Source organism: Zygosaccharomyces rouxii (genome assembly GCF_000026365.1).
Source record: "Zygosaccharomyces rouxii strain CBS732 chromosome C complete sequence".
Classification (NCBI taxonomy): domain Eukaryota; kingdom Fungi; phylum Ascomycota; class Saccharomycetes; order Saccharomycetales; family Saccharomycetaceae; genus Zygosaccharomyces; species Zygosaccharomyces rouxii.
This window is the reverse complement of record NC_012992.1, coordinates 347,338-371,511: the sequence shown is the minus strand read 5'-3', so window position 1 is coordinate 371,511 and position 24,174 is coordinate 347,338. Positions and strand designations below refer to the sequence as shown.

Genomic DNA, 24,174 nt, shown 5'->3' with positions numbered 1-24,174 from the left:
AAAACTAATGTGCAGTGAATTCTGTAAGAGCTTCTTCGAGTATTTCGAAGGTCCTGTATACTTCCTGAAAGGTATTGTAGAGCGGTGCAGGTGCGAGACGTATAACGCTTGGTCTACGTTCGTCTGCAATCAAACCCTTCGCACGAATCGATTGAGAAATCTCATCGATATCGGTCGTATCAAAAAGCAATGACAGTTGAGCACCGTGGTCATTTGTGTGATGGGTTGGTGTGATTATTACGAACCCACGGGGTTTGCCGTAAAATTTCGAACTTTGTAAGAGTCTTTGGAGGAAGTTTGTCAGTTGTAGGGACCTTGCACGTAGGGTTTCAACCCCGCCCGCCATTTGGAATAGCTGGAGCGATGTGTGTATTGACACGACATCGATTACGCTCGGATTGGACTGGCGGAATCCCAAGGCACCTTCTATGGGTTCAAAATTCTCTAGCATAGCGAATCTGCGTTGTCTGTTGTTTCCCCACCATCCCGCTAGTCTGGGCATTGAAGTATGCGCAGAATGTGCCTCATGGACAAATGCACCGCCCATAGCACCTGGGCCGCTGTTCAAATATTTGTAGGAACACCAACATGCAAAATCGACCTCCCAATCGTGTAACTGTAGTGGCACGTTACCGACAGCATGTGCTAAATCCCAACCGACTGTTATTCCGTAGCGATGTGCATGTTTCGTAATCTCACCGATGTTCAACCATTGTCCTGTGTAGTACTGGATTCCTGGAAGACACACTAGCGCTAAAGTGTCTCTGTGATCATCGATTGCCTTTAAAATGTCCTCTGTACGTAAATGGTGCTCATTTGGGCGTGGTTCCAACTGTAAAAGTGTTTCTTGTGGATTTAATCCTTGTAGTCTCGACTGTTCATGGAATGCATAGTAGTCGGATGGGAAAGAACCCTTCTCGAATAGAATCTGAACTTTTTTACCTCTGGGTCTGTAGAATGCCACCAGCAATGCATTTAAATTTGTAGTTAAACTGTTCATGATAGCGACTTCACTCTCTTTGGCACCAACAACAGAAGCTAAAAGGGGTACGACCGGCAAATCAACATCAACCCAGTCAGTAGCGCTGGGATGGTTAAAATGACCTTCAACACCTCTTGAGGCCCATGCATCTAATTCTCTATTAATCGCCTGTCTAATTTCTCTTGGCATCAATCCCAACGAGTTACCACATAGATACGTTAACTCATCGTTGTTATGGGGGTCAATCCCCATGCTAGCGAAGGTTGGGATATGGAATTTGTCACGCAATGGTACGGGAAATTTGGATTCTAATTGAGTAGCTTCATTCATCCTTATTGATTTTCTGATGACTGACAAGTAATAGAAAGCTATTTTCAACAAGGGAGATTCTTAACAAGTAGCTAAGCACACGCGAGAAAGCCCCATTAAGTGCCCAGAATAAGGAAACGAGCTTAGATGTTGAAGGAAGGCAGGGCTTAAAGATGTTGTTCATGTCATCTATACGACACGCCCTACCCTTGAGCTCACGTTCAAAGAGGTGTTTAGAGACGACCAATAGGAATACAAAGGATAGAGAAAACAGAATTCCAAGACCTCTTATACAACCAGGAGACGGCTCCATATAGAACTAGTTCCACTATACTTCTCGTATACTCCAAATATTTCTCCTATCGAGGTACAGCACGTGACCTCGGCGTCACGCTGAGAGACACGTAAAAGCTTCCAAAACCAAACAAAAAAGCATCATAAGGAGTTTAGAAATCCCCTACCTGTTGGAAATACCCATATAAAATGGTCCATCATAGCCGCCAAGATCCTAAAGATCCTCGTGATCCTGTGTGACCTCGGCGTACCGCTAATGAGAGGGCGGCTCGCTCCATTACCCGCACTGTACGTTACCCGGCTATGGGTTGGAGAAGAGGGAGAGGGAAAAAAAAAACGGGACGAGGAACCTAAACGTGCAAAACAAGAGAACCCATTTCTCCAACGACGACCATTCAGAAGGAATTACAACAAAGGTTACAATAATAAAAGACATTTGAAGAAGCTCAATCAGATACAAGAAGATTCTACGCATTCGAACCTACCCTAGAATGGTATCTCATGAAGAAGAAACGGAACCGCTGGTAACAAAACCAGTCGATAAAGAAGAGGAGGCGCCCAGCCGACGCGAAGAGGCGGCAGTGGTAAAAGAAGGTAAATCCACAAATGAGGATAAGCCGGTCACTACTGAAACGGATCCACAACAACAACAGGGCTTTTCGTCTCAACACATTCATTCTATCAAGACTGAATACGACGAAAATCCCCTTTTATCAATCAACAAACCGACCTCCGCGCCTCATAACACTCCAGTACAATCACCACCAACATCTCCTGGTTCTGGTATCAATAAAGATAAGGACAACAAGCTCTCTACTGCCTCTACTACTTCTCAAACAATTTCTTCCTCTTTACCTCGCCTCCCGCCGCTACCCGTTCCGGTATCGGCGTCTCGCCCCGACGCCACCGATGGCGGCACGGAGCCGCCGAATATAGATCACGTGGTGTCGCCTGGTAGTAATAACGGTGCAGCAGATACAGCTACAGCTAGTGCTGGTACTGGTACAGAAGAAAAACAAGAAGAAGAAGGTGACTCACCGATCTCAATTATCAATAGGCGTAATATTTTTGCCACTAGCGATTCACGATCGTCAAGTGCTTCCAAGCAGGTGGCTGGACCTCCCGCTAAGGAACATTTGAAAACGAATTCTGAAGAGGGGAACTCTTCAAGTTCGAATTCAAATTCACAGGGTGGTGTAGCTCCACAAAGCTTTTATTTCGATAAAGACAGATCGGTTACGGATCCACACGTTAAGCACGAATCGAATGATCAAAAGATTAATATTTCGAATTGGAGACATGGTGCAGACAATTATTCATTAATTGAAGGTGCAAATTCCAATACAAATGTTAATGAAAGTGGCGGTAATAGTAATGAAGGCGAAGGTGAAGGCAGTGGTGATAGATCAAGATCAAACTCGAGATCAAGTCCGAGAGGTAGTGAAACAAATGGACCAGCTAAAATTTCTAATGGATTAAATAGTAGTCCTCATGCTACTAACGATGATGACGATAATTACGTGCCGCCTCCTCCTCCACGGTATATTAATTCAAAACTCGATGATATTAGATCAAGATTATTGCTAAACCCAAGGACAGTTTCACCAAGATCAGATGAAGATATGGATAAAACACATGCTGCAGCAGTTCTTTCCAACATGAGATCTTCACCATTCAGGTTATCAGACAGACCAGCATCACTATCAAGTAGTAGACCAGGTTCATCATCATTTTCTGGGAAAGGATACGCTAGACCTGTAATACGTATTCATCACAGAGAGGAACCAAGTGGTGACCAAGATGATAATGCTGTATTAGATGACGATGATGAGGAGGAAGAAGATGAAGAAGATGAAGATGAAAATGGTAATGAAAGACTTAGACATTCTTCAACATCAAGGGTTGTACCGGCACCAACACCTGCAAGACGCAAAGAAGTTACTTGGAATAAAAATGGTAAACGTGTTAGCCGTCGTTTATCAGCTCCAGAAACGAGGAGAACCAAGACAAAGAAAATTAAAATTGAACCTGGTAAAGATACTACAAATGCACGTTCGAGAGATTCATCTATACCACGTAATGGTGCACATGGTGAAGAAGTAGATGATACTTATTCATCTCATGAAGTTATGGAAAATGAAGAAGAAGAAGAAGAATATGAAGAAGGTAAGAATGGTAACAGGGGACAATCGAAAAAGAATTCTATGGGTTCGCGTTCACGTACTGGATGTTGGATTTGTCGTTTAAGAAAGAAAAAATGCACAGAAGAAAGACCTCGTTGTTACAATTGCGACAGGTTAAATTTAACTTGTTATTATGATGTGATAAAACCTGATTTTGTTTCAAATCCTCAAAAGAAGCAAATGAAATTAGAAGAAATAAAGAGGAAAACCAAAGAGGCGAAAAGAAATGCTATGAGAAAGAAACCTGGAGCGAACCCTTAAACTATTGATCAGACAATTGACATTAAGATATATTTTAAAGAAGAATCAACAGAAAAAAAAAAGAAAAAGAAAAACGAAAGAGAAAACAAATAAAACGAGACGCTTGAGGTCAGAACCAAGCGTTTTCATGAGGACATCTGTATTTTTACAAATATAACTTGTTTTTAGCCTGTTATTTTTTTCTTGGTTATATAAATATAAACTACGAATAGTATGAAGTTAGAATATAGTATACCCATCGCTACCACCACTGTTCTGTGGCCCGTAAGGGAATGATCTCTGCCCAAAATACATACCTTGTTGATTCATTGTTGAAAATGCCGGGTTACCACTGAAGAACGTGGGATCTTGGCGCTGTACATATGGCGCAGGTGCTTGCATCTGTGGGAATCCGATTTGTGCCGGTGGAGGTGGCGCTGACATAAATGGATATTGAGGGAAGAAATACTGTTGTTGTTGTTGTTGTTGTTGTTGTTGCTGCTGTTCCAATGGTGCAAGTGTGGTAGCCGCCATACCTCCCGGGTACATCTGGTAGGGATAGGTTGGCGTTACCATTGGTAAACTAGGTGTATGAACAGATGATGCTACCGAAGATGAATTAGATGAAGCTGAAGCTGGTGGTGGTGGTTGTTGTGCAAACATATTAGGAAAATCAGTATGCTCACCGGTAAAATTCTGTGCCGATGCTGCATTCGTTAATGTAGAGCTGGGCTTGGTAGACAAAGATGTGGGGGCCATGGGAGCTGAAGATCCACTGTACCCCCATTTATTACCACTCTTGTTAATAATAATATTGTTGCTCATGCCGTTAACATCAACATTACTAATATTTTGTTTGGTTCTTTCAGCCAGTTGCTCTTCCAATTCTGATACGGATACAGTCTTGGATACCATGGGAATTTGATTTAGACGATTAGCTGTTGGTGAAAACGACTGTCTTTTGATTGTTGAGAATCCAATTTTTTCCGTAGTTGGTTTCTTAATCTTAGGATGGAATTCGTACATCTTATTCTGAGCATTCCATTCCACACCGCAACTGTTTTTTGCTAAAAATTTGACACCAGCTGCAACAATCGCATTTAATCTCAACTTACCTTCATCTTCAGCTGAAAGTTTATCCTCAGCTGGTGGCATGTTCAGCAATCTACATGGTACGTCTTTACTCATGTAAATTTCTTCGTCGTTGAAATCAGTCAAAGCATATTTGACACATGAAAACTCTTTAAAATCAACGTCCTCTGGAAAGAAATATTTCCTCTTTGGTCTGTGATTGGCAGTAGGCGATACTTTCACAAGTTTACTTTTACCAATATCGTTCAACAATTGTAATAAAGACTTACAAAATCCTTCATCACGATGTGAGAATTGAAGAACGGCACGATTAGATTTAATCCAACATTCCACAATACGTACCATGGCAAGGTACTGATAATTTTCCAAATTTTTCTGCCAACAATCTTTTATCACGGTGTTAAATACCTGTGTGATGAAATCAAACGCAAATTTCAAATAAGAAAGACAAGTTTCATCCAAGTCTTTCAGATTGATGCTTTTGATATCGAAAGGAGTCTTCTTAGGTCCATTACGGATAATGAGTAAAAGATCAAATCCACCAATGACGGTCACTAAGGAATGGAAAATTGTTTCCACATTTTTCAAATATCTTGTTCGGATCCTATGGAGCATAACTTCCTTTAAATGATCAGTGCCCATACCATCAAGTAAACATCTCTTATCATTTGGATTGAGCCAAGCATTTGGTGCAAAATGAGCACCAAATAGAGCAAGGAAGTAAAATTCAATGATTTCTCTATTAATGATCTTAGTGCCCTCCATTTCTTGTAAGTGTGTTTCCTTAAGTACAGAATCAAACCTTTGACGCAAATTACTATCCTTTTCACAAATTATAGTAGCAAAATTCGTAAGACCTGCAGGGCTAGGAATTCTTGATAATGCACTTCTTGTAAATTCATAAATAGCATTACCCAAATTATCAGTTTGAATGTTAATCATACCCTTTTGCAGATGAGCTTCACCAATGGAAGGTAAAATCAATGAAGCCAAATCAAGGTATCTAAAGGATTTCTTGAAATCTTGAGATGAATATTTGTTTGACAATTTTTCACCCAAAGATTTGTATCTTTGAGCTGTTCCCAAATATAGTAGACAACAGTTTAAAGTAACCACAGTTAAAACTGTAAATCGACCATTAGCACTCAATTTTAAAAGCTCATTTCCTTCTTGAAGTTTAGTATCATTGCAAACATCCTGCAAAATCTCCTTTGGAATCACCTCGGACATGTCGTATTTGCTTAGTAAAGTTTCCATAACGTTATAGTAAAACTTGTGAACACTCTTAAAAAATTTGGTCAATTTAGTGTTCATTCTTCTGAATTCCACGTATCTTGGCTGTTCCTTTGGGGTTTTGGGCAAAAGCATTTTCCTCCATATTTGAAACCATTTGAAAATTGGGTATGCAATTTTTTCCCAATACAATCTTAGTATCAAGGGAATACTTTTATCATCGATTTCCATATCACCAGCATCTTTCTCTTGATTTTGAAAAATCCTTTGTTGTTTATCCAATATTTCTGTAATTAACCGACTTAATTTGGAATGAACAAAGCTTAAAAATCCGCTTAATAGGGCATAATCTTGGACTATTTTATTAGATTTGAACGTAGCGTTTAACTGTTCGCTAAAATCATTAATAGTCTCCCAAACATTCTTCTCTACTTCTGACGGCAAGGCTGTCATTTATTATCTTATTGACGACGTTCTCACTGAATATTGATCGATCGTTATTATCACTACTGTTATTCTTATTACTGCTTAATATCTTTCAAACAACCTCTGGAATTGATTGATTAACTTAATAACATGTATATCACAGCAGTACTCGCTATTATCCTGATTGAATATTTTCGTATCGAAAAGGCCCTTAGCGCAGAGAATTATCCACTGATGAGGCACTTCTCAAAAACATACAAAAAATAAATCCACGTAGTTAAGTGAATGCTTGTTATTGACTAACCGAATTGAACTGAAGAATATGAGACCAACTGTTATAATGGTTTGTGGAGTTCTTTGTGTCCTAGTAGTTAATCGATGCTTTGTGGGCATCTTCACCATTTTTTTTCACTTCACCTTGCAAAAAGTTTCATGTTCGTCAAAAATGAGCTTAAATGCAATGAGATGAAGTGGGTTCGAAGACATTAAGCAATTAGGAGCCTTTTTCGACTATCAGAATTCTCTTAATCGTCTTTATCATGCTAAAATATGTGACAAAGGTTCTTTTTCGACTCAATTGGTCCAGTTTTGGTCTAAACCCAGTAAACACCCTTTGGATCAGCTTAATGGGGGCTAAAACTGGAAATACAAGCTACAGTTCCTCTTCTAATGTCTTGGAAATATCTTATGTAGTAGCCAAAGTGCCTTGTTCTCCACAGACAGCACTATTACTATTATAACTGTATCATAGAGGAAAATATCCCAAAATCACACATTTTCAACCCGGGAAAAAGCAGATAACGTAATAGCAACCATCCTACTCAAGTCCTCATCATTTGTGTACTATGTAACAGTCTTTTTACTCTACTTTACTCGAAGCTCTCATAAATTCTTGATCTATGTTTACTTTTCAATGTTGAAGGACGCCAAAACTTACTCTCGACTCAAAATTTAACAAACATAAAGGAAGACCGGTAGAGGATAAGACTAGGGGTCGATGATTAAAACCCATTGGCCGGTGACATGAAAGTACTATGCGTTGCTGAGAAGAATTCCATTGCTAAAGCGGTCTCTCAAACTTTAGGTGGCGGTAATTGCAATGCACGTGATTCCGGGTATATGTATGTGAAGAACTACGATTTTAGCTTCGATGGATTCCCCTTTGCCCAAGGGACTGGATCATGTCAAGTTACTATGACTAGTGTTGCTGGCCATCTAACTGGTATTGACTTCCCCAATGAACGATACGGTTGGGGCAAATGTCGAATTGATGAGTTATTCGATGCTCCCATCAATGAAGTGTTTGATAAGAATCAGAAAAAAATTGCAGATAATATCAGAAAAGAGGCAAGAAATGCCAATTTCCTTATGATTTGGACAGATTGTGATAGGGAGGGTGAATATATCGGTTGGGAAATATCTAGGGAAGCCAGTAAAAACAATTCTAGATTGACAAGTAATCAAATTTATAGAGCGGTATTCTCACATTTGGAAAGAAGGCACATTATAGATGCAGCTAGAAGGCCGCAACGATTAGATATGGGGAGTGTTAACGCAGTAGGGACAAGAATGGAAATTGATCTAAGGGCAGGTGTCACTTTTACCAGATTATTGACAGAAACGATGCGAAATAAAGTAAGCGCTAACACAATGGGAAATTCGCAGCATAACAATAACAACAGGAGAAAGGATGTCTCTACGGTGATATCCTATGGTACTTGTCAATTCCCTACACTCGGATTTGTTGTGGATAGATTTGAAAGAATAAGAAATTTTATCGCGGAAGAATTTTGGTACATACAGTTAGAAATAGAAAGCTCTGAAAATGGTATGACTGCATTTGCATGGGAAAGAGGGAATCTTTTTGATAGATTAACGGTATTCACATTTTATGAAAATTGTATTGAACTTGCTGGTAATAGAGCAAAGGTGGTTGACGTTAAATCGCGACCCACTTCCAAGTATAGGCCATTACCGCTGACAACTGTGGAATTGCAAAAAAATTGTGCTAGATTTCTAAAGATGAATGCTAAGCAATCACTAGATGCAGCCGAAAAATTATATCAGAAGGGATTCATATCTTATCCCAGAACAGAGACTGATACTTTCCCCAAAAATATGAATCTAAGATCACTTATAGAAAAGCAGGCACAATTAGGCCAAGAAGGTAGGTCTGTTTGGGCCAACTATGCAGAACAACTTATTTCATCCTCCCCAGGTTCCAATAAATTCAAGACGCCACGCAGTGGTTCTCACGACGATAAGGCGCATCCACCAATCCACCCTATTATTAGTTTAGGACGTCAGGCAAATTTAAGTAGAGTGGAACACCAGGTTTATGAATATGTTACTAGACATTTCTTAGCATGTTGTTCGGAGGATGCCAAGGGCCAATCTACAACTTTAACTTTGGATTGGGGTGGTGAAAGATTTACCGCTACTGGACTAGTGGTTCTAGAGAGAAATTTCTTAGAAGTATATCCCTGGGCCAAATGGGAAACGACTAAACGTCTACCTCAATTAGAGATAAATCAAGAATGTCAAATTTCCAAGGCTAGAATGAAATCTGGTAGTACGTCTCCACCTAAACCAATGACTGAAAGTGAATTAATCATGCTAATGGATGCAAACGGAATTGGAACTGATGCTACAATAGCGGAACATATTGAAAAGATTCAAACTCGTAACTATGTGAGAAGTGAAAAAGTGGGTAAGGAAACTTATTTACAACCAACAACCTTGGGTGTCGCCCTCGTACACGGTTTCGAAGCCATTGGTCTTGAAGATTCATTTGCCAAACCATTCCAAAGAAGAGAAATGGAAGTTGAATTGAAGCAGATCTGTGAAGGTTTAAGAACAAAGAATCAAGTGGTTGACGATATCGTTAACAAATATCGCAGGTATTGGGCAAAGACCAACGGGTCCAAAACTACCCTTCTACAAGTTTATGATCGTGTGAAAGCGTCCATGTCATAATTGTATCTAATATATATATATATATAATGAGAATATTTTCAAGGGTTTGCCTTTGATTGCAGTGTAACACTTTGTGCCATTGAACGTGCTCTGCACCAGCATGGTGAATCACTTGGCTCCACTTGCATCCAAGCTCTGATCCCCACACCTTGAAAGATCTTTTCAACTCTTTTCTTTATAATAGTAGAATTTTCACCTTCCGCATGTTGTACATGGATGTAGCCGACGAGAGTACAGGTATCCTTTTGGTTGTGATGATCATGGTCATTATCACAGTCGGCTTGATGAGAGTGAGAATGGGAATGCGAATGGGAATGCGAATGGGAATGCGAATGAGCAGATCCTTCAGATGATGCAGGCCAAAACCTTGGCGTAGTATAACCCGTAATTCCTGGGGTGGTCGAGATTTGATTAAGAGCGGTTTTCACCAAATTATGCTTTCTATCATCCAACCTCAGTAGCATGGATGAAATAGTGGACTTTAGTAAAGGAATAGCACTTAACAGAATCAAAGACCCAATGAATATGGAGGCGATGGGATCAAATATATGAAATTTAGTTATCTTGATGAGTATAGTGGACACGATAACACCAACAGATCCCAATGTGTCTGCCAAGATGTGTAAGAATATCCCTCTCATGTTTTCATTATTTGAATCCTCAGCATGACCACCATGGTCAAATGCCAATAGTCCAAACAAGTTAACCACGAGCCCCAGTGTGGCAACCACTAACAATTCACTCGTTTCTTGTACAGCGGTTGGATGAAGTAAACGAGAAAAGGCTTCCACAAAGATTCCACATACAATCCCCAAGAGAAGTACACCATTGGTAAAACCTGCCAAAGTCTCCAAATGACCTAGTCCCAATGGGTATTTATCGCTTGGCGGTCTCTTGGCAAGTACACCAGCAACGAGACCCAACAGCAATGAGGTACAATCTAGAGCCATGTGTAATGAATCTGACAAAAGTCCCAAAGACCTAGACCTAAATGAGTAGAGCAATTGCACAAACATAAAAGTTGTGTTGAGCAATAAGAATGAAAAGATAGATCTAGTACCAGGATCATGAGCTACTTGTGACAGAACGCTTTGTTCATGTGCATGAGCGTGATGATGAGAATGCGGATGCTTATAAGAGGAATCTTGACCACTGGCGGAATTATTTGAAGCAGCAGCGGTAGTTGAAGAAAATCCAATAATACGCTGTGATATAAATTCACACAATGCGACAAAAATACCAGTTAAAAGATCACCAGTTATTGATGCAGATACAGCGTTAAATGAAAGGTATTGTAAAATGGCTGCTGAAATACCAACAGCACAAACAATCCAATGTTGTAAGACGAAATCAGGCCCCTGTTCTCCAATTACATCTGATAATGAAAGGAAGAAAATCGCCAAACAGCCGATAAAGACAAATACCATTAATGGTTGTAAAGATGATAAAAGGTATAATCCCAGAAAAAATGCAAATGTCACTAATGGTATAACTGTAGATTTAACTCTTACACTCTTTATTGGTGCTTCATCATGATGATGTTGGAACGTTTCTTGCTGCTGTTGCTGTTGCTGTTGCTGCTGCTGTTCTTGCTCTTGTTCTTGTTCTTGTTCTTGTCGTTGTTGTTGTCTTTTAGCGGTCTTTAATAGAGCAGTAGCTCTTGGATACGCTACTATTACCACCGCTGTGAGAGCTAAATATGCCAAACAAGGTGTCAATAATGCTTTATAGTTGCGCCCTCTAGCCCAGGCAATGGCAACACTAATCAATGGCAACGGTACTAACTGCTTCCCCATGGTAGATAAGCGCGATCTACGACCACCTTCAGCATCAACCGCCAAGACCAATTCGGTAACCATTAGAAATAAAGAAGAGGCTTGTACGGGACCCAATAGAAGCGCCAACTCGAACAGAAGAAACGCTACCGCCCATAGAAAAAAGACCGCTTGTGAAGGCAAGCCCGGTTTAAAAGCACAAGCAACTGCAGTCGAAGTAGTTGCTGAAAATAAAGGTAAAATCAATATCCGACGGAAACCCAATTCAATTGGTAGTATGAGGTCATTAGAAAGAATCACTGTCGGATATGATAACAAAAGTGGCACCATAGCCAGTTGCTGCTGCAGCGGCATGGCAAAATTATATCCTCGAGCAAGTAGGCGGAGATTTAGGAGAGGTGAAAAAAAAAACTGTAGACGGGACTTGTTTATGGAGTATATGGGGGTATGGGAAGTGTGAGATTCTCCAGGTTTTAATGTCTGTTCCAACTACTGGTTTCTTCGGGAGAAAAACGTGCCCGTGTGTTCCTTTCTGGCAACTTACCTTCGTGTGTAGTGACAAATCAGTATAGAAGAAGAACCCTTAGGGTATCTATCCAGAGGAGGGAGACTATAGCATAATGCAACATTGGCTCCTAGTGGCCAAATAGAATGATATAGAACAGTACGGGTCATATCTCACCATACCATATCTTATCGTGTATAGGTAATGCTTACTATCACTGTCTAACCGCCGAGATCTTAGCTGAACCTTTTCCTTCCGAGAGAAGAACACACGCTTCCTTTTATACCTCGCAAAAAAAAATTAGACTTCTTCCATCTCGGCGGCTGCAGCGATTACTACATTTCTTAAAACAGCAAAGTGCCGCGGATCTGTAGAGCCTCAAACAAGCCCAAGTGCTGCCTATTCCCCATTTGAGAAGATACACCCATTCCTCACTCCTTATTTAGCAACAAAAATGTACCTCCCACTCACTTTGCCGCCATCACATACTACGAGCATACTCGGGAACTTCATATATAGTGTAACTGCCTAACTACATAACCCAATGAGTACATATAAACGATTTAATTCAAGTTCATTGATCAATAATGATCAACTCTTATCAAGTCCGGAAAGGAAACTGACACCATATTATATGGGATATAACGCTGATACGACAGAAGTCATCATCACACCATCTAGAAACACGTTCTGTATCACCATAGCAACCACACTAATTGGTATTCCATATCTACTTTCTATTGTATTAATTTCCACATATAATCATGGTATTCACTTTTTACGGTTCTCTAGACAGTTTTGTTCCTTTGGTTCGCTTTGCGCATCTTCGAGCTCGTCGCGCAAACGCATAGGAAATGAGTCCTGTAAAATGCATTTGGCGGCTCGCAGGAGTCAAACGAGGTATGTGCATTCTTATATAAAAGATTGCAAATGGAAGAATTTTCAAGAGATTTTTATCGCTGATCTACGATGACCAAGGACAATAGACCATAGAAATGTCAAGGGTTCCAGTGGCTTCTGTTGATAAAGAAAACTGGAATGAAGAAGAAGTGGAGGATGATTCATTTCATCGGTTAGACCATAGTGATGGTGAGATTAATAACGAGAAACAGCCGGAACAGAAGTCTGCGAATAGCAAGGCGGGCCATAGATTTGGTCGCTGTATGAAATGGTTGGAAGTTCCAGAGGATGAGAGAACGACACTGAGTTTCTTGAGAAATCCTGACCTTTTACCCATTAGAAAGGAACATCAAACATGGGGGTTCTGGTCAAATTTTGCCTACTGGGGGGTTATGTCTTTCTCCGTGGGTACATGGATTAGTGCCTCTTCAGCGACAGATTACGGGTTGAGTTATCCTGCGCTAATTGGTAGTTATATCGTTGGTGATGTGATGACCATTCTTTTTACGTTGGGAAATTCATATCCTGGTTTAGACTATAAGGTCGGTTATACACTGACACAACGTTTTACATTTGGGATTTATGGATCTGGTATTGGTGTTATCATTCGTATCCTGATGAGTATTGTCAATTACGGTTCCAATGCTTGGTTAGGTGGGTTGTGTGTTAATATGATATTAGACTCTTGGTCTCACCATTACCTGCATCTGAAAAATACCCTAACTCCCCATGTCAAGATGGATACAAAGCAATTGATTGGATTTATTCTATTCCAAGTTTTAACATGTTTTATCTACTTGTTGAGACCTCATCGTTTGAACTACGTTCTTATTTGGTCATGTGTAGCAAGTTTCTGTTCCATGTTGGGAGTTGTCATTTACTTAACCAGTAAATGTCATGGTGTAGGTCCAGACTTTAACTCAACTAAATCAACTGCTACTGGTTCGGATTATGCATGGGCTTGGGTTTATATGATTTCTTATTGGTTTGGTTCGGTTTCACCAGGTTCTGTTAATCAAAGTGATTATTCAAGGTTTGGTTCTTCAAAGACAGCCGTTTATCTGGGTACAATTCTTGCACTATTGATTCCAACTACTATTGTGCCAATTTTCGGTGTTATCGGTGCTTCTACTACACATAAACTATATGGTGAGCAACTTTGGATGCCAATGGATATTTTTGACTATTGGCTGAAAAATGGTTATTCTGCGGGCGCCAGAGCTGCTTCATTCTTTGCTGGTGTTTCATTCGTCATTTGTCAAATCGCTTACACGGCTCAAAATTGTGGTTTTGCTACTGGTATGGATCTTTCAGGTCTTTTACCCAAATATGTTAATATTAAGAGAGGTGCCATCTTTTGTGCTATGTTGTCGTTTGCAGTACAACCTTGGAATTTCTATAATTCTTCTTCCACTTTCTTAACGGTTATGAGTTCATTTGGTGTGGTGATGACTCCACTAATTTCAGTTATGATTGCCGATAATTTCCTAGTGCATAAACGTAATTATTCGACCACTGAGGCGTTCAAACTTCGCGGTGAATATTATTATAACTATGGGGTTAATTGGAGAGCGGTTGTTGCATGGATTGTAGGAATGACGCCAGGTTTGCCAGGTATGGCTTGGGAAACCAATAATAACTTATTCAACAATAAGGGTATAGTTAACTTCTACTACGGTGACTCATTTTTCTCATTCTTCATATCCTTCTTTGTTTATTGGTTTTTGTGCCTTATCTTTCCCTTTAAGATTAACATTAAGCATGATGATAAGGATTACTATGGTGCATTTAGTGATGAAGAAGCCAGAAAGAGGGGTATGGTTCCATACAGTGAAGTTACCAACGATGAAATTGCTTATCACCATGACCAACGTGTACACAGAAGCGGTAGTACTTCCACTAAAAATGAAATAACCCTAGAAAACGTCAGCGGTAGTGACAAGGAAGATCATGAGAAACTTTCTCCTGGATCTGAATACAGCGGATCGGAAGAATCGGGGGAAAACAAAGAGAAACAAATATCAACAGAGGAAGTCAATGAAAATTCGTCGAGTTGGAGAAATCGTTTTTCGTTTAAAAGTCCTAATTGGAATAGAGTCCAGCAACAGGCGTTCGGTAAGTTCAAGAAGCCGAATTGATAATACAAGAATCTTTTAATTTTGAAGATCATTTGACAGGCTTTCATCATTTTTTGTTTAATTATAGAGTTTTAACGAATACTTTTAATGTTTTTATTTTCCATAACTATTACATACCAACCTCATAGGCGTCGTATTTCATTTTTAATTCTTTTCTAATCTTTGAACGCTCTTGTCTAATGGCTCTCAGGTTAGGTGGTGGTTGAATACCCAATTCTTTTCTCAATTCATTAACATCTTTCTCTAGAAGCTCTTCCCAATAGACGTTAATTAATGGCTTACAACTTAATCCTGTTCTTATAGCCCATGGTAAGTATATGTCATAAAGTCTTTCTTTTTGGATTGGCTTTAAACGCAATGGCGCTAAAAGAGCTCCCAAGGCAGCCATGGGAATACCCATATTAGCAGCTTCTAAGGCCTTGATAGCAATTTCACCTTCAATGATAATTGGTAATCCATTGATTGCATGGTAAAAATCGTGACACTGTCTGTAACGTTTAAATATAAAAGCCTGCAGTGGATCATCAATATATTTCACTGGGGCTCTTGTATCTGGAGAAACACCTTCCGTAATCAACCATGTGTAATACGTATAGCCTAAACTGTTCTTGTCCATTTTCTTCAAACGATCCATATCTAAGGTATCTGAGGTAATATTTGGTTGTTCTCGAAGTATACGTCTACCAGTCTCATCTCCTAACATGCACTGCTTTAGAGATTCCAATACGAAGGGGAAAGCCGATGACTCACCCAATTTAACAATATTATTACCATCCTCTGGATGGAAGAACGATTTGAGCCCAGATATGGCGAATAGTAACATTCTTTCATGTGGATAGAGCGGAACATGACCTTCATAACGTGGTTTTATAGGTCTCGTCTCTGAAAGTTTTTTCAATCTCTTATCCATACGATCTTTACGAATAGCCTCATCATCATTATTCTTATTATGCAACTCTCCATTTTCCATAGCATCTGCTAATTTTGCCCTTTTACCAAATACGAATCCCCCCAAAGTGAGTGCGGATGCTACTATAAAGTGACGTCTCTGTTCATAACCGACGAATTGGCGGTTAATAGGAGTCCTGGAAACTCCTAGCCTGAGCATTTGTGTTTGCAATTGTTCCCCTGGACCTCTATATCTAACATGTATATATATGTAGTAGAAAAGTTTCTAAACATCCCGAAGGGTTAAAAGTGATGGAATTTCACTAATACCCTATTCTAAGGTTAAAGTGCGAATGACAGCTGAAATATATCCTAACGACTATTTTGGAGGTCCAGAAAGCCGTGATGCTGGTCAAGATACAATCACAGAGAGAAACTGGTTGATTGAAGAAATTATCAAACCAGAATTACCCAATATCATCGATAATGTTGAGAGGTGCCTTGAAATGTTACAGAGTGATCAAGTCTTCAAAATCCCCATAAGTAGTGGAGGTAGTGAATACGGAGATACTCCATCTGTGAAAGGTATTGTTGCAAGACAAGCTGGTAAATTGGTAGATTTCCAAGCTCTAGTTAGGTTTCCGGAATTCCACAAAGGCAGACAAGTTTTATTCAAGAAACATCCAGAATCACAATTTCCCCTACAGCAGATCGAAGACCTTACCTCTAACCTAAAGACAGTTTTAAACCAATTAGAAGAACTGGAGGTGACCAAAGATGCAGAAACTTTTATCAGTGCCATTGGCAAAATATTACAACTACTTACAAAATCTATTAATCTCCTACAAAATCCACCACGTAACCTATCGTTCCCCGATAATGATAACTATGCTATGAAGAAGTTGTTCCAGGATCACGAATCACTTTGTGAGAGTGCTCATCATGAAATAAGTTTGGAAATTGTACTTTTCAAAAATGAATTGTGTGTGGATTTTAGAAATTTGAGCAAAGTGACAAAGAAGCCCTGGTGTGATATTGATTCTGATACCGGTAAATCATTTAGTGACAAAATTAAGGATCAATTGACGCAGGACCGGTCTAAAAATTTATCACATATCCTAAGGGAAAACGGAGTTCACATCGAACAACCTACTTTTATCAATAATATGTTGTCGAGCTTCAATACCCAATGGGCCACTTTACCTCAAGCACAATATTTTCTCAATAGATGTGTCACTTTCAATGATAAAGTCGTCATTGAAATCGGTAAAGTAGCATTAACGACCAGTGATCCGTTTCTCATATCAACATCCTCCAAATTGAATGCCTTGGAAAATAGCGTCAGCAATTACTACACAAATTTAAAGCTTTAAATTCATCCTCATTTTGATTTCGATTCTCTTAGCATTTGCAATCGGCTCTGTAATTCCATCTTTCTACTTTTCAAATCTTTCAGCTGAGCCAATTCTTCATTGGTAGAAGATGTCATTATTACAGCATCTGTACTCACATCCATTTCGTTACCTGTTTCCACATCTTTACTCTTACTCAATCTTAATTTGTTCAGTTCGTATGTCTGCTGTAGAGTATCCAATTCTCTTGTCATCCTAACCGTCGATTTATCCAATTTCTCCTCGAGCGTCCTCACTAGTGGCTCCACTTCTTCAATTAGATCTAATTTAGCCTTATGCACGTCGTATTCAGGAACTAGTTCAAATACTCTTTTACAATCAAGCATCGTCTGTGCTAGGAAATTGTTTGATTCTGCATTGTCTTGTAACTTCGTCACCGTTCTTCGAAGTAGCTCATTACTGGCCTCCAGATAACCTACACTACGTTCCAACGATTCTGCCATCACTTCAAAGTCCCGATGGCTCTTTCCACTTACTTTTCTTTATTATTCTTAGTTACTATAGATTGAATCGGTTTCGCACTCCACAAGGTTCCTTTCCTGTTCCCTTTACACATATACATTTCATCAACAAACCCAAAACCAATTCTTCCACACAAAACAACTAAAAGGTCGAACTGATTTAACGGTTCGAAACCAATCTATAAATTTTCAGCACATTGGAATTGTTAATAAGCTGGGGTTCTTTACCAAATACACACCATTATGGCAGAAGTGGAAAGGAGTTGGAGGTCCCCCACACATGCGTCCGGCATTAGCATGATGGGGAGCAACAAATCTGGCAATGGTAATGGCAATGCAAAGGATACTATCTCACCAAGCAAGAGGACTAGATCTAATTCTAAAAGTAGTGGACATGGTCATAAGCGGTCAAGTAGTGTCAATAAGAAGGAGACTGAGAACAAAACTAAGACGGATCAAGAACCACTGAGTATACCTGTAACGCCAAGGAACAAATATACGCATATTATCATTTTGAAATCATTGAATGAAACCTTCGAGACTAAATTTTTAGTAGTACCATTTAAACCAGAGAGTTTAAAATTGGGAAGACCCGTGGTGAGTTCTAATGGTGGTAATTCTCAAAGTTTTGGTGGTATGGGGAGTGTCAATGGTGGTAATAAGCAAGATTCTCAACATGTGCCTCAAGTGAGGCCTGATAATGGTCATTTTGATTCCCGGGTGCTTTCAAGAAACCATGCTGCATTAAGTTGTGATCCAAATACGGGGAATATTTACATCCGTGATTTGAAATCAAGCAATGGTACGTTTGTTAATGGCAGCAGGATTGATCAGAATGATGTTGAGTTAAAAGTAGGAGATGTAATTGATCTGGGGACTGATATCGATAGTAAATTTGAACATAGGAAGATTAGTGCATTCGTAGAGGATATTTCAGTGATACCATTGATCAACGATTCCGACCAAAGTACTAGTTTTCTCAATGGAATTACAAAAAATCAGAGTGAGAAAATGGCTGGCACAGCTTCTGCTCTAAAACAGATTAATGGAGTTCGTGGCACTAATGCTGAAGCCCAATCGATGACGGCTCAGCGAGCTGCATTTGAAGCCGCCATGTTTGGTGACGTTAACAATTTGGATTTAGAAGATACCGTATTAGGATCAGAGACAGAAATCCTGAGTGGGATTTTCATCAATAATTCCATTGGTACAAGTCCTAATCTAATAAACGTTGTGAAAACTTTAGCTACTGAGATATCATTGGAAAAACATGAATTTACCAAACTAAAATCGATGGAAAGCTTTTTAATGAACTACATTACCAATTTAGACTATGTGAATCGACTTATGGTGGAAAAAAATGATAAACAATTAGTTAAACTACAGAATGCTCTAAGGCAGAAATTAACTGAGAAGCAGGAATCCATTTCAAAAGAACATAAATCCCAAGTAGATAAATTTGAAAAGGAAAATAAGACTTTAAAATTGTCATTCCAAACCAAAGAAAAGGAAAAAGATATGCATATTAAAAAATTAGAAAGGGAATTAGAAGATTTACGAACGAGGTTAGAAGTGGAAAAATATAGAAACTCACAACTTGCCAAGAATGCCGCCCTTGCAGAGCAACAGTCTTCAAATGTAGAGCCTACCACCGATGAGACATCAACCACAGAAACTAGCGACACAGCAAAAGCCGATAAACCAACGAGGAGCAGCAATAGAAAATTCAGCAGTAGAAATGTATTCTTCGTAAGTGCTATTTCAATTGGGTTTGTCGCTTTCGCTATGAGGTTTTCATCAGAGCATTAATTGAACAACAGTAATAACAACAACAACAACACCCATAATAATAATGATAATAGTAATAATAATAGCAATTCTCACAACAAAGAAAAATAATTATCAGTCATATTTCCAACTCTTCTTTGTATTTACAGGAAGGAATGTATTTTCTAGTATATACCGCTTCTGCACTAAGCAGAATGCTTACTCTTTCTTTTATTTTTATTCACACACATATGTTAACGAATATTTTACGGAATTATTATGCAGTATTTTCTTCGACCTTGAATACCTATGCTTTCAAGTCCATATCATCCAGCTGCATTCTTTCCACCGTAGACACTCCCAATGTCTTTGCCAATTCATTGACAAATTTGACGGCGACATCTTGTACATTAAGAACTACGTCAGGCCTTTGCTTTTCAACTGATGTTGGCAAAACGCCAGGTAAACCGCACATTTCAAAACTTGTCATGTAGGAAAGATCAGGATTTACATTAATACTAACCCCATGAGACGTCACCGAACGTCTCACATGAATTCCCAGACTTGCAATTTTCTTGTTGTCCACAGTCCAAACTCCTGTCTCCTCGGTTAATTTAGCGTCAATATCCAAAGCCTGTTGACCATCACCCACCTTAAGGTTTTTCAGTGTACTGATGACTGAGTCTTCGAGACCAGAGACGAAGCATCTTGCTGGGAAATTATCGAAAGATTTAAGATCCATGATGACGTAGGCGACCATCTGACCAGGACCATGGTAAGTGATTTGTCCACCCCTTTCCACTTGTACGAACTTTGGTCTTGCATCGCTGGAATCTCTAGAAGGAACAAAACTTTCAAATTGGGCTATCTGTTCTGGAGTCATAGTCTTTTTAATCCTTTTCCCCCCTGTATAAGTCGGATCAAATTCAAAAGTCAATACTATTGGGTTTGGTTTCATCGATAAAATGTTGTCTATAATCTGCCTTTCGCTATCATTGATTGTCATGTTGACATTCTCTTCCTGTAATTTGGCAAGCCTTCTTCTAATCTTAGCATGAAGTTCTTTAATATCCAATTGAGCTTTGGAAAATTGCTCTTGAATTTCTAACCCTTTTTCGAAGGGTAAGCGCCTTGTAAACTGTAAATGTCTGATGGCCTTAGCGGATTCATCGATGGGATGAGTTTTCCTCTTGGCAGAACATGAATCAGTAGCATATGAGAAAGATTGCACCCCTCTAAGTTTCGGTACCCCCTTCAATTCCGTTCTATTCAAAATAGTCTTGCAAAAAAGACCAAAAGACATGGTTTACTGTCTTTCCCATTAGCTTTTATTCAACATTGTAAGTTTACTATTTCTTTCATGATGATTTTCATTTGATGGACGCTCTAATAGAACACTGAACCATAACAAGTAATGCAATTCCAGAAAATAATAGGAAACCTTCTTCATATTTTCTTGTAATCTTAGTTTTGATCAGGAAAATTTTAGTATTCGAAGGATACCAATAATGAATAGGAATCGTTGGAATTCAACATCGGCGAATTAAAACCACACACACATATAACTATGCTGAATTAAACACCGGTGCAAGTGGAATTAAAATATTCTGGTATGATTTTTCAATCACATAATTTTTAATTCCTCGAAGTTTTCAAACGGTTCTCATATTTGATCTGTATTTATAGAATTCTGATCATATTTTATGGAACCATGATTATTGCACCAATTGATCTGTAAAAAAAAAAAAAAAAGTAGATTGGTAGGCTAGAAATTATATCAAGCAGGACCATTCCAACCAAAGCGAAAGTGCATTTATTTGAATATCCTTCACTTCATGCCTTCATTTTTTCCAACATTAATACACTTTTTCAATCATATTGGCGACATCGAAAAAATGATGAGAATCAAACTCCAAAAGACTAAGATCGTGAGAAAATGGAGACTAAAATAGCTTCTTTGACCCACTGGTTAAACGATAACGGTCAATTCCAGCTATCAGAAAACATATGTGTTAACGAAAATGAAATTTCGGGCAGAGGTGTTACGCTCTCAAGTGGAATCATAAGGCAAAACCAGCCTATAGTATCTGTACCAAGTGCTTGTCAATTGAACTTCCATACAGTACTATACCATATTTCCAAATTCAATAGCAGGATAAGAATTCCTAATGTCACTGAAAAGGCCGAAACGGATAAAATTAAAGAGAATGAGTTAGATCCCAGATACCGCGCTTATGGGATATTGAATCAGGATTTTTTGTTGAACTTAAGCTCATTCCAATTGCTCGAACTTTATATCTTAGGAGAATGGATTTTACTACCGCTATGGTCTGGAAACCAAATTAAGTCTTTTTGGGAACCCTATTTTGCAGTATGGCCATCTCAAGATGAACTAAAATCATTTCCAGCAGTTTGGAAATGTTCAAAAAGATCAGATTACAAAGATTTGCTAGATCTTCTACCCACAGCTTCCAAAAACAACATGTTGAGAATCAGCAATTTGGTGGAAAACGATTGGCAAAAAATATCGCCAATATTAAACGCCTGGAATGATCTATTCCAGTCTCCTCTACCACTAGAAGATCAATTTGAAAAATTTTTACACATTTATTGCATTATAAACTCAAGGTGTCTATACACTGAAGTTCCACTGAAAAAGGATGATATTTTGAGTAAATTCACGATGGTTCCCTTTGTTGATTTTCTAAACCATACACAGGATGTCGACCTGCACTGTTTTCCCAAGATGGAATCACTAAATAGAAGCTCTCATGGATTAGGACCATTTAGTATTTATTGTGGAAACCATACTTACCAAACTGTGGGGGAAGAAGTTTTATTGAATTATGGAGCTCATTCTAACGATTTTTTGATCAATGAATATGGGTTTGTCATACCGAACAACAAATGGAACTATATCGACATTACTCCTGAAGTTATTAATATGGTTAAGGACTCTACAATACAAAAGTTTTTGGAAAATAATGGGTATTGGGGGGATTACACCGTAAGCGCCGAAGATGCAAGCTACAGAGTCATAGTGGCACTAAGTTTAATAGTCACTGGAGACTTTCGAAGAGTGGAAAAACTCCTAATGGGTTACATATCTGAAGATTTTTTCTTACCAAAGATTAAACCCATGCTTTATAAAATACTTGCACAACTAAAAGATAGATCGATGGCATGCATCCGTACTCTTGAAAAGAATGCAAATCCAGATTTCTGTCGCCAAAATCTCGTCATTATCCACCAAGATTATATTGAAATTATAGAAAAGAATCTATCAAAAATATGTACATGAAATTAATTCGTCACGACAAGTGGAGATAATCTAATTCTCTATGTCTTTGAAATTCAGTCTTCCCCTCAACAAGAGTTGTAATAGTTTGATTCCATTTACAATCCAATTTTCTATAATATGCCAATTGAACAAAATATCCCGTCAACTCCCTGACATTGGTACATTCCAATTTATTTAAGTAATTCATCCTAGATCTTTTCATAACTCTTATCACTTGGTCATAGAGTCTATCAGCATCTAATGCAATATTACAATGGGGGATACTCAGCAGGAATGGATGGCTCGATAGAAGAATAGATATTTGTTCTTTAATTAATTCTTGAATGATGTCTAATGTCCTTTTTGAACCTAATAGTTCGCTCTTAGAATAACAATCGAATAAAAACGCCAACGGCTTAATACAACTTGAAATGATTAAATTTTCCAATCTCATGAGGAGTAATTCATCGTGTGGATACAGCGTAAGATCGAGTTCAATCGGGCTTTTGTGGTTTTGGGACGCACTCTGAATTACTTTCATCAAATCATTCGTCTCTTTAAACTTCTGTAGGTCTTGTACCGCTTGTTCGTGGCCATAGTTCGAAAGAGTTCTGGGTAAAGGGCTCATCTTCAAATGAATATTCTTTCGCCTAAGTCTAATATGAAATTCAGACGGTTCTGTTGCATAGTATGAATTCTGTGCTGAAGTGACACCCACAATAATATTAGGCCGTTCCTCTCGAGACCAAATGTTTCTATAAAGCTCGTCAACTGTACCAAACGGTGGATTTAAAAGTAAGACATTGGAATTACGGTTTAAAGACTCTTTGAATTTCTTGATAGATCGGATCATAGCGTGTGAATGTTTCGCAGAAACTATAAAATTGTCCATTGCCGCCACTTCACCGGAGGAATATACAGGAGGTCTGTGAGAAGCCATGAATTGAGTGTGATGGAAATTGATACCTTCAGAATTCTGTAGAAGTAATTTGGAATCATTGTCCAAAAACCTATTTAGTTTCTTTCGATCATTTAATAATAGCACTACTTGAGATACTTTTGGTTGGTTTGGCAATTGTGCTATCTCATATGCAAGCAGGGAAGCAACTGGATTATTGACTAAGGAATAAACTCTCGGTACAGCAGTCATTGTAAATAGGATCTGGAAGGCCTCTAAGACATCACAATCTAACTTTTAAAGCTGTATTTTGTAATAGTATTGAAATTTTTTTCACCATTAAGAACCCGGAATGCTTCACTAAGATCAACATCATCACCATAACCCCTACCTTTTTGACCGAAGAGAAGTAATC

General features: G+C 38.8%; 13 protein-coding genes across 13 annotated transcripts; 6 read left to right on the top strand and 7 right to left on the bottom strand.

Annotated features, from left to right (window-relative positions):
* Positions 1-4: 4 nt before the first annotated feature.
* BNA5 (kynureninase) lies at positions 5-1,312 on the bottom strand (the record flags this gene model as incomplete). Its single annotated transcript, XM_002495818.1, has 1 exon — positions 5-1,312. The coding sequence occupies one exon, from the start codon at positions 1,310-1,312 to the stop codon at positions 5-7; it is 1,308 nt and encodes a 435-aa protein (XP_002495863.1).
* A 764-nt stretch (positions 1,313-2,076) lies between these two features.
* Positions 2,077-4,029, top strand: UME6 (DNA-binding transcriptional regulator UME6; the record flags this gene model as incomplete). The annotated part of the gene is made up of 1 exon (XM_002495817.1): positions 2,077-4,029. The coding sequence occupies one exon, from the start codon at positions 2,077-2,079 to the stop codon at positions 4,027-4,029; it is 1,953 nt and encodes a 650-aa protein (XP_002495862.1).
* A 219-nt stretch (positions 4,030-4,248) lies between these two features.
* Positions 4,249-6,786, bottom strand: ZYRO0C04664g (EST1 family protein; the record flags this gene model as incomplete). The annotated part of the gene is made up of 1 exon (XM_002495816.1): positions 4,249-6,786. One exon carries the CDS (start codon positions 6,784-6,786, stop codon positions 4,249-4,251), a length of 2,538 nt encoding a protein of 845 aa, XP_002495861.1.
* Positions 6,787-7,782: 996 nt separating this feature from the next.
* Positions 7,783-9,735, top strand: TOP3 (DNA topoisomerase 3; the record flags this gene model as incomplete). Its single annotated transcript, XM_002495815.1, has 1 exon — positions 7,783-9,735. The coding sequence occupies one exon, from the start codon at positions 7,783-7,785 to the stop codon at positions 9,733-9,735; it is 1,953 nt and encodes a 650-aa protein (XP_002495860.1).
* A 38-nt stretch (positions 9,736-9,773) lies between these two features.
* MSC2 (metal cation transporter MSC2) lies at positions 9,774-11,864 on the bottom strand (the record flags this gene model as incomplete). Its single annotated transcript, XM_002495814.1, has 1 exon — positions 9,774-11,864. The coding sequence occupies one exon, from the start codon at positions 11,862-11,864 to the stop codon at positions 9,774-9,776; it is 2,091 nt and encodes a 696-aa protein (XP_002495859.1).
* Positions 11,865-13,010: 1,146 nt separating this feature from the next.
* Positions 13,011-15,053, top strand: THI7 (thiamine transporter THI7; the record flags this gene model as incomplete). Its single annotated transcript, XM_002495813.1, has 1 exon — positions 13,011-15,053. The coding sequence occupies one exon, from the start codon at positions 13,011-13,013 to the stop codon at positions 15,051-15,053; it is 2,043 nt and encodes a 680-aa protein (XP_002495858.1).
* A 109-nt stretch (positions 15,054-15,162) lies between these two features.
* Positions 15,163-16,161, bottom strand: COQ4 (ubiquinone biosynthesis protein COQ4; the record flags this gene model as incomplete). The annotated part of the gene is made up of 1 exon (XM_002495812.1): positions 15,163-16,161. The coding sequence occupies one exon, from the start codon at positions 16,159-16,161 to the stop codon at positions 15,163-15,165; it is 999 nt and encodes a 332-aa protein (XP_002495857.1).
* A 133-nt stretch (positions 16,162-16,294) lies between these two features.
* On the top strand, positions 16,295-17,314 carry RAV2 (Rav2p; the record flags this gene model as incomplete). Its single annotated transcript, XM_002495811.1, has 1 exon — positions 16,295-17,314. One exon carries the CDS (start codon positions 16,295-16,297, stop codon positions 17,312-17,314), a length of 1,020 nt encoding a protein of 339 aa, XP_002495856.1.
* Positions 17,315-17,322: 8 nt separating this feature from the next.
* Positions 17,323-17,796, bottom strand: SPC19 (Spc19p; the record flags this gene model as incomplete). Its single annotated transcript, XM_002495810.1, has 1 exon — positions 17,323-17,796. The coding sequence occupies one exon, from the start codon at positions 17,794-17,796 to the stop codon at positions 17,323-17,325; it is 474 nt and encodes a 157-aa protein (XP_002495855.1).
* Positions 17,797-18,057: 261 nt separating this feature from the next.
* On the top strand, positions 18,058-19,623 carry ZYRO0C04510g (uncharacterized protein; the record flags this gene model as incomplete). The annotated part of the gene is made up of 1 exon (XM_002495809.1): positions 18,058-19,623. One exon carries the CDS (start codon positions 18,058-18,060, stop codon positions 19,621-19,623), a length of 1,566 nt encoding a protein of 521 aa, XP_002495854.1.
* Positions 19,624-19,888: 265 nt separating this feature from the next.
* On the bottom strand, positions 19,889-20,884 carry LIP2 (lipoyl(octanoyl) transferase LIP2; the record flags this gene model as incomplete). The annotated part of the gene is made up of 1 exon (XM_002495808.1): positions 19,889-20,884. The coding sequence occupies one exon, from the start codon at positions 20,882-20,884 to the stop codon at positions 19,889-19,891; it is 996 nt and encodes a 331-aa protein (XP_002495853.1).
* A 633-nt stretch (positions 20,885-21,517) lies between these two features.
* Positions 21,518-22,882, top strand: RKM2 (protein-lysine N-methyltransferase; the record flags this gene model as incomplete). The annotated part of the gene is made up of 1 exon (XM_002495807.1): positions 21,518-22,882. One exon carries the CDS (start codon positions 21,518-21,520, stop codon positions 22,880-22,882), a length of 1,365 nt encoding a protein of 454 aa, XP_002495852.1.
* Positions 22,883-22,892: 10 nt separating this feature from the next.
* On the bottom strand, positions 22,893-24,011 carry CBS2 (Cbs2p; the record flags this gene model as incomplete). Its single annotated transcript, XM_002495806.1, has 1 exon — positions 22,893-24,011. The coding sequence occupies one exon, from the start codon at positions 24,009-24,011 to the stop codon at positions 22,893-22,895; it is 1,119 nt and encodes a 372-aa protein (XP_002495851.1).
* Between the last annotated feature and the right edge of the window lie 163 nt (positions 24,012-24,174).